At 29.3% G+C, this 10,009-nt stretch overlaps 1 protein-coding gene across 2 annotated transcripts; it reads left to right on the top strand.

Moving 5' to 3' along the window:
- The first annotated feature begins 713 nt into the window (after window positions 1-713).
- Window positions 714-8,714, top strand: LOC105194270 (cytochrome P450 4C1). 2 transcript variants are annotated; one of them, XM_026137255.2, is made up of 12 exons: window positions 715-1,105; window positions 1,683-1,789; window positions 2,438-2,528; window positions 2,625-2,810; window positions 3,219-3,288; window positions 3,349-3,475; window positions 4,216-4,395; window positions 4,462-4,530; window positions 4,829-4,991; window positions 5,520-5,699; window positions 7,297-7,478; window positions 7,564-8,714. In XM_026137255.2, the coding sequence occupies exons 1-11, from the start codon at window positions 1,081-1,083 to the stop codon at window positions 7,452-7,454; spliced, it is 1,356 nt and encodes a 451-aa protein (XP_025993040.2). In that variant the 5' UTR covers window positions 715-1,080; the 3' UTR covers window positions 7,455-7,478; window positions 7,564-8,714. The 2 variants fall into 2 exon arrangements, with proteins under 2 accessions (XP_025993039.2, XP_025993040.2); XM_026137254.2 differs by having other exon boundaries at window positions 714-1,105; window positions 4,216-4,530.
- The last annotated feature ends 1,295 nt before the right edge of the window (window positions 8,715-10,009 follow it).

The following is a 10,009-nucleotide window of genomic DNA, read 5'->3' on the forward strand; positions in this document are numbered from 1 at the left end:
GAGGTTGTCATATAAATACGCAATGACATTTATATTAAAAAATTACTATTATAGGAAACATATTTGTACATTACATATGCACAATTAATGTTTTCAATAAAATATCAATTTAATAACAAGATGTCACGATAGCCGTTGGGTCAGCTGTCAAAATAAGTTCATTACCATGTTCATATGAAAGCGTTGTTAAATTTTTGAACATAGCATTTACTCACACCCGGACGTAACAACTGGTGACAGTAGCCTTAAATATAAAAATTTCACTCCAGACTCAAGTCTCGAACGTAACATACAGCAAAGAATATTTTAAGATATTATTTCTTCAAAGACGAAAATATTTATTTTTAATAAGGACTATTATAAAATGATATCAATACCCAAAATTTAACTTTTAATTATGTTACTCTAACGAAGAATTTAAATAATGTGTGAGTGCAGCAAATCATTATATTTTTATTTCTATTCTTTAAAAAAAAATTATTTTCTAATGCGAAAATTTTTTTTATACTTTTTACAGTTATCCGGTACTTTTTATTGTTACTGCTTTTGCGAATTTATAATATAACGTCATAAGTTTTACAATTGATTGCAAAACTTATTATGTTATATTGTAAATTATGTAATATGTGAAATTGTTGTATTTTTATAATATTTATTACATAAAATATGAACATTTGTACACGTAAATAAATGCTAAATGTCAATTAAGCAAAATAAGTTAAAAGAAATTATATGTTCTCTCTTATTCTCAGCAACAAGTTGTTAGTTTTTGCTAAATCTTTCTTTAAATTCACATGTATTTTTTCCTGTGTTATAATTACGCATAATAAATAAGTTATATTGAATTATGGTCTAAATAACCATTTATTACTATTCAATTAATATGTATTTATAGAAAGGCACATAATTATTAAAAAAGTATTTATTTTTATAGATGTACCTTTGGTTATAATCATTGCAATTTTGTTTATAACATTTATTATCGAAGTTAATAAGAAAGAATATTATAAACTGAAAAGGAATTTAAAATTTATTTTTTCGATACCTGGTCCGTCTCTATTATCATCCTTTATCATCTCAATGCAAATTGCTTGCAATTATAAACGTGAGTAGAAATATTGTTAAATGTAATCTTAAGATAAAATGTTAATTTTTAGTTTTTGCAGGCCAAAAGTTTGAAAACGCTTGCAATTTTCCGGCATTTTACGAAAAATTAAATTATCTCGGTGAAAGAAAATTGTAGAGAAGTTTTCGAGCACTCATTTTAAAGAGCACAGATAGAGATTTATAAATCTGTTTTATAATTTTGCCGCTGCAATATTTTGTTACTAAATTAATACATAAAATCGAAAAATGATATTCTTTTTATATTTTTGTTTTTCCTTGAAGCATGGTATCTTGACATCATCGGATAAAATTTAATATAGAAATATTTTTAAAAGATTTTTATTGTAATATTGAATTTTTTGTATAAAAATTTACTTATTAGTCAATATTTACCAATAACTAATATTAATTGAGTTAAGTTTTGATGACATATGAAAATCTTAATTAAATATAAATGTTTATTATATTATAATTACAAAATTTAATACAAAAGTTAGGAATATTGAAATTAGTTTTTTAAAAACAACTTATTCAGTTTTGCAAACAATATTATATGTAAGTGTATAACCTTACAGAATTCATACATAGTATACAAACAACTGCTAAAAAATATGGATATGTTACTCGTTTTATCTTAGGAACAGATATATACGTAGTACTTACTAAACCTGAGAATTGTAAAGTAAGTTTATAAAAAGTAATAATTGTAATAGAGTAAAATACATAAAATTAAAGTAAATATACCTATATATATTGAAAAAGAGTGTCACTTAAAATCTTGATTTTAATATACGTTGTCAAGATCACTATCCCTGAGTAACTTCCGAAATGTTTTAGTTGGCAATCATTGTTTGTTTAAAAAGTTATAGCATAGCAAACACACATAAAACTATATAATTATAAATAACAATTATAGATCTACTTTCGTTCCATAAACAGGGAGAAGTGTGCAATGGACCTAGCTTCACGTGGAAAGTCGAAATTTAGAATAGTACATTTACAGATCTCGTTTCAGTCCATAAGCAGGAGGAGATAGGAGGTGAATTTTGTTTTGCGTTGCAAAGTTCTATTGTAGATACAGAAAAAGGGGAGGGGGGAGGGTACTCGCCTATAAGAAATCGAAATCCTCCAGATAAACCTTACTTTGCTTAGAAATACACATTTACATTGTCAACTTTATTTGTTAATAACTTTTGACTAAACAATGATTACTGGCCAAACTGTTTGGAATTTATTCAAGAAAGTTACAGATTTTAACAACATATGTCAAGATCAATGTCATTAGAGATGGCTCCCTTTCTCTATATATTTACTCAAATTAAATGTGCAGTTGGTGCTTACGAAAGAAATTGGCAACAACAAAAGTATTGTGACCAAGCTGTGGAAATCATTTTTTGGCGATGGAATTATTAGGGTTTCAGGTATTAAATCAATAAATATAGAATGATAAAATTAAATGTATTGAAATAATCTTGATGAGAACGTTTTTTCATGTTCGATATGTTTGGTGCTGATAGGTGCGCCTCACAGGCTTCGGCGAAAAATAATACAACCTCTAATGAACGTCAAGTATTTATACGAATATGTGACATTCTTCGACATTTATAGTAATTGCTGTGTGGATGCTTTAGAAAAACATGTCGATGGTCCAACGTTTGATCTTAAACAGTACATGGAACAATACGCGGTTAATATATATTTAGGTGAGAATGTAATGCGCTCGCTTAATTGACAAAAATTTTATTTATAATTTGATTAATAACAAGTTACTTCGATATAAATTATTATTATTATTACGATCTACAATTATGTTTACGTGTTTACGTTCCATTAATCGGGTTCAGTAACCTCTTTATAATTATTGCTATTATAATTTTATATAAACGACATTCAACTTGATTATTTAAATTAATTAAATTATTTATTTAAATTCGATTTGTTGATATAAAACAGAATTTATATCACTATAACTGACGCATTATAATATATTATTTGATATGAGTAGTTATAACTACAAATTTGATTAAACTTGAGTAATGGTGACACGTAAAGATAGTCTATACTACGCGTGATACTTTAAATATATAAAGTTGATAAACCTTTATTCACAGAGACAATAGTGGGTATTCAAGGAACAGCACATAAAGGTGAACTCGACGGATTATTGAATTCGCAAGAAACGTATGTATCTTTAGCAGTACTATTATAAATATTCAAATTGATCGTCTACACTTATTCCAGATTATTTAAAGGAACATATAACAGAGTAATAAAACCGTGGCTACAGACGGATTGGATTTTTTCTTTGACTAAAAAAGGAAAACAAATGCGTGTTGCTCAAAACACTGTGCTTGATTTCATGTATAGTGTAAATTTCAATGTTTCTTTTTATTTGATAAGTTTGTCACATATCTGAAAAAAATATAATATCATATCTATATCCTTGCAAGCTGGAGTATACACCTTCAAAAAGATTTTCTTCGTGGGTGTTGTACAGTACATGACTTTCAACGTTTTATTCATTCTTAGTAACATTTTATGAATTATGTTTTTATTATAGCTCATGCATTACGACGGTGCATCTGCATATATTTATGAAAATTAAGGACTTTTTGGACAATAAATACATTACAGCAATTTATTTTTTACTTATTACATTTTTATCTGTGATATTTTTTAATTTTAAATAAAGAAAATAAATTACTTTTACATTTTTATACAATAGGAAACGGGAAATTTTTTTTTTTAATATCGATATTATCTAGACCAGAATAGAAATTACCAGAAATGCAATAAAGATACGAATTTGGAAAATATTATGGTAGGTAGAAATATTGAAATTCATGTATATGTGCAGCATTCCAAGAAAATTATTTTAAGTAAAGCTACTACTCTCACTCCAGTCTGCAATATAATTATTATATTATATAATTATTATGTTGCTAATTGGAACAGTTTAGTATGAGACAGATTAATATTTTTATACGCTTTAATAATATTTTATATATTATAATATTAACATGAAATGTATAATCTTTTTTCTTAAATGCAAATTATTTAAATGCTTGTTATTGTTCATATTATACATGGATGTGTCGTTCAATATAGGTATTACCACAAAAGACAATAAGGCCTACTGCTTTAAATAATAAGATTTTTCAAAAAGTGAATCCTGTTTTTCATAATTATTGGAAACGTGTGGTGCAAGTATGTGGTAATGTTACAAATGAATTTTGTAAAGTGAGTGACGAAAACTGCATAGACGATATGAGAAATTTTTTAATTGCTGTAAGTTCATGTAAAGGTTTACTATTTGCTACATATTTACACGTAAGATTAATTAATATTTTTCAGATTCATAGTACTATTACGGAAATAACAACTTTTATTATAATTATGTTGGCAATGCATACAGAAGTACAAGTTAGTAAATTTTTTACAGCATAATGAAAAACAGAGAGAGAGAGAGAGAGAGAGAGAGAGAGAGAGAGAGAGAATGTTACACACATATAGAAATATATTTAATACAGTCGATTATAAAAACATATGTCTACACATGTCTGTTATATTTGTACAATATTATAAAAAAGAATTATTTTAAATTATATAATAACCGTTTTTATTCAGCTTATGGTTCACATTGATTTCAAATAATATTATTTAATTTTTTACATTATTGTTTAAATATTTATTGTTATTGTTTCTAAATTTTATTTCCTAGGAAAAACTCCGAGAAGAAATATTTGTTACATTGAATAATGATAAGATTGATGCCCAAAGCCTTTATTGCATGCAATATTTACAAATGGTCTTTAAGGAGACATTAAGATTGTTCCCTGTAGCACCTGTTCTTTCTCGGGCTCTTACAGAAGATATTAAACTTGGTATTTTACATACTTAGTTCATGATAAAAAAATTAGTGTAACTTAATATTTTAATACAGGCCCTGCAACTTACCTTGACTGTGGGTGTAAAATTTTTGGTTAACAAAGGGAAAGAAGGAGAGTTACAAAGTGACAACCTTTTCTTATTTATTTTGTGCTTTTTGTTACTATCTTTATTTTGTACTATGAATTGCGACGGCCTGTTTCGATTCCTGCTGACGAATTTATTTATGGTTTTATTCAAATTTTAGCCTATATCCTCCGCTGCATCATTATAAATATATGGTGTAGCCACAATGTTCAGTTGCTTTTGTGTCATGCTTGCATCCAAGCGGTCGGCATAACATCTGCGCATAGCATTAAAAAAAATTCAGTTGATTTTTAATTCAATTCTTGGTTGAGGATTAACACGATAACAATAAGCTAAATTTTGGGTGTGAAGTGCTCTGCGATTCCACATTATAGTTGCCGGGCCTGGTTTAATATGATATTTTATCAAGTTACGAAAAGGAGTTTTGCCAATTTTAGAATCGTGTACTTTGCCAGAGGGATGTTTCATAATGATTCCAATAATTGCAATTCATCGTAATCCTGTCTATTGGCCTAAGCCGTTGGAATTTATACCCGAACGATTTTCATCGGAAAATTCGTCAAATCGTCATCGTTACACATATATTCCATTTGGCACGGGTCTCAGAGACTGCATAGGTAGATATTATGATAAGCTATTTATTTAGAAAATTATTTATATTGACAACTTTTTGAAGTAATCTGAAAGTATCTATCATATTATGTTATTCAATTTGTATTGCAGTTTATGATTTTTATTTTCTTCCAGCAATTCGTAATGCGTCCTAAAATTGATTTTACATCATTTTCACGCTAAACGAATTAAGTAAAAAAAATTATTATTAGGTGCGCAACTAAGTTCCCGCTGTTTGTCAATAGATGGCTCCAGCAGTAAGTGCTGGTCGATTTAGACATATCCAAAACGTCATGAACTAAGCGTAGACATATGGTAAACAAACCGCGTTGACACGTTAGTGATTTTGTTTTGGCGTCATATACTTTTGATTGTGTGAAAATGTCTGATTTTGTGCCAAATAATCATCATTTGCGGAAAGTGTTGATTTTCTTATTTTATTCGAAGAAAATGGCGACTGAAGCGCATCGAGAGCTCCAAAAAGTTTACGGAGATGCTGTTCTAAGTGAAACAACGTGCCGTGATTGGTTCCGTCGCTTCAAAGACGGTGATTTCGATGTTGACGACCGTCCGCGTGAAGGAAGGCCAAAAACATTCGAAGACTCTGAATTGGAAGCATTGCTCGATGAGGATCCGTGCCAAACGCAAGAACAGCTTGTTTCAGCATTAGAAGTTATCCGCCAAGCCATTTCCAAGCAATTGCATGCGTTGGGAATGATTCAAAAGCAAGAAACTTGGATTCCTTATGATTTGAAGCCAAAGGACGTTGAGCGTCGTTTTTTCACCTGTGAACAACTGCTCTAGCGGCAAAAAAGAAAGGATTTTCTTCATCGCATCGTGACGGATGATAAAAAATGGATTCATTACAGCAACCTAAAGAAAAGAAAGTCATGGGGACTGGCCGGTCATGCTTCTACGTCGTCGGTTGGGCCGAATATCCACGCTGCGAAGGTTATACTGTGTACTTGGTAGGACCAGGTCGGTGTTATTTATTATGAGCTGTTGAAACCGAACGAAACCATCACTGGGGAACGGTATCGACTTTAATTGATGTGACTGAGCCGAGCACTGTGCGAAAAACGACCACAATACGAGCAGAGGCACGACGAAGTGATTCTACTGCATGACAACGCTTGGCCTCATATTCCCAAACCCGTTAAAACCTACGTGGAAACGCTCAAATGGGAAGTCCTACTCCACCCGCCACATTCCCCAGATATTGCGCCGTCCGATTATTACTTGTTCCGTTTGATGGCACATGGTCTGGCTGATCCGCTCATATGAAGACATCAAAAAATGGCTTGATTCGTGGATAGCCTCAAAAGACGAACACTTTTATCGTAACGGTATTTGAGCTCTGCTAGAAAGATGGGCAAAAGTTTTAGCCAGCGATGGGGAATACTTTGAATGATTCATTTGTAACCATTTTTTCACAATAAAGTTGCATTTTTATTAAAAAAAAGAAAAAAACAGCGAGAACTTAGTTGCGCACCTAATATAATATATGAATATGCAACATACATTCGTTAAATGTGAAAACTTTTCTTAAATATTAATTTATTATTTCTAAATATTTCTGCTCTTTACATTTTCAATTTTTAGGTCAAAAATACGCATTTCTATGTGTTGCGACTTTAATAGCAAATTTGGTACGGCGATATCGATTTTCAACGACTATCAGCAACATAGATGACATTAAACTAACAACCGATATTGTATTACGGAGCCAAGACGTCAAATGCTCTATATCTCGTGTATAAACCATGGTTTACAATAACTGATTGGTAAATGCTAATTACAAGATTTTATCAATAACTTTATTATTAACGACTTTTTAATGTTAATAATTTACTTTTGAATTCATTACAGGCGACAAAATTCTATTCGGACGGAATACAATATAGCTTAAACGTAATGAAGGGATATAAATTATCTGTATATTGAAACTATATTGAAAAATAATAAAAAGTTATATGCTATAATCCTGTTTTGCGTGCAATCGACTGAATCGAATCTGTTTGCTTTCTATATTTACGCGAATAAAGTATGAGTTTAAAATATATTTTGCGATTCTTTGAATAAGAAACATGAACATTTTAAGAATAAATTATATTAGTAGATTTTTAACCCGTTATGGTCACAAAGAGTCCATGCTAACTGTAAGGATATGTAGCTGCAAACAGATCATTCAAAATCGAACCTGTGACGCACTCTGTTCAAGCATATAAAAAAACCATTAATAGAGAAACCACTTACAAGGAACGTTTGAGAAGTGTCCGCCTCAGATTTAAACGAACTTTTAATATATTGTAATACAGATAAAAATAAGGGACACGTATTTTTTTATACGTACCCTATCTCACTTTTAGGGGAAGAAACACCCCTTTGAAAAAAATTGGTTTTTTTCTTTCGAAGCGTATATTATCGAAACTATAAGAGATAGAGAAAAATGTTCTATTTAAAAGTTAAATGTCTTAAAGAGTATGTAGGATTTATTGTCAGGAAATATGCACAAGCGTTTGCAATTAAGAAAAATGGATTTATTTAAGATAATACGTCGTACTCACAAACTGTTCTCTAAGATTAATCATTTATAAATCGCAACGCATTGCCCAGCAACCAAAGACAAAAGCCATTAGATGTTCAGATCGATATATTAACGGGAAGACTCTGCATGGCACATATATTACACACTGCAAGTACTTTATAATAGTGATAAAAAAATTTTTTTATTGTTTTTATACTTTCCCCCACCACTATTTTTTCAAAATTTTTAGTTTTTTTTTTTTATAAACAAAATAAAGCTTATTTTACTACGAATTCAATAGTATATGACAAAATTATGATGCAACATTTCCATTTTCGAAAAATAATTAAAAACCATCCTATAACGTATGGTATGCACACTCGTCCGTGTACTATGGAAGTGTCTCCCTTCGATTTTGACGAGCGTTTAATACATTGTAGTACAGATCAAAATAAAGAACACGTATTTTTTTATACGTGCTCTAATGCACTTTTAGGGGGTAAAACACAGCTTTAAAGAAAATCGATTTTTTTCTTTCGAAGCTTGTATCGTTGAAATTATAAGAGATAGAGAAAAATGTTCTATTTGAAAGTTAAATGGCTTAAAGAGTTTTTTATAATTGTGATTTTCTTAATAAACCTATTTCACTAAAAAAGAATATACGCAAATATACTTTAGCAGGAAAGTAAAGTTCTATATTACAAAATATATATTTTATAGAAATTAACAAAAAACCAATAAAAGAAAAAAATAGAAGCAACTAATTCGCATAAAAATGTTAATTTTCTTTTTTATGTCGTTTGCACGATTGTACTAAAGACGATATATTCATAAAGATACGTATTGGAACTAGTTCGCATAATGAATACTTATGCGCACTAATTATTTCAGTACCTCTAGTGGATATACTATCTTTATTGCAATCATGCAAACAACATAATAAAGAAAATTAATATTTTTATGCAAATTGATTAAGCTTCTTATTTTTGTACTTTTTTATTTTTTGTTTGTTTCTAAATAATATATATTTTGCAATATAACATTTTTTGTTTCTACCAAACAATATTTGCTTATCTTCTTTAATGCAATAGGCTTACGGGGAAAACTCTAAAAAAACGCATCAACAATAATACCATATTTTATACAGTATGTCTAAATATAATTTCCTTTGCATAACCTTAACATTGTTTTATTTTCAATTGACATGTATCGGATATATAATTGACACGAAATGATGGAATCAAGAATTTGAGTTTGCTTTTACTTGGTTTTCTATGAAACGTTATATCTGTTATGTGTGAGAAGGGCAACAAATTAGTGTCGTTGTTACATAATTCTCAGACGGTACCCATTTTATTTGTAAAATACTTTTTTATGTTCTAGTGATCTTAGCGCTCCACAATTTACAAGTAAACTATATTTTTTATCTAGTTTAATTTCTTGTCAAAAAACTTTTTTTGAGATGACTCCAGCATAAGGTTTTATTCATAAGTTGCTTGCATCTTCGGTAAAATAAGGTAAAGTAACAACGTAATTAGTGTCAGGTTTGACTTAATTTATAAGTACAAAATGAGATTTCTGTTTCTAGGAAAAATGATATCAATTGCATAATATGAATCACGTGATTTTATACTGTTATTAATATATATTTTTATTAAATATATGTTACTGTATTTGAAATTGTTAAATTTGATATATTTTGGCATCGTTTGGGTTCGAATCATAGAGATTAAATCTAAATTATTACAACAATAATGTTTTGATTTGACATCATTTGCATTTGAATAG

The sequence above is a fragment of the Solenopsis invicta genome, chromosome 3 (assembly GCF_016802725.1).
Source record: "Solenopsis invicta isolate M01_SB chromosome 3, UNIL_Sinv_3.0, whole genome shotgun sequence".
Taxonomy (NCBI): Eukaryota; Metazoa; Arthropoda; class Insecta; order Hymenoptera; family Formicidae; genus Solenopsis; species Solenopsis invicta.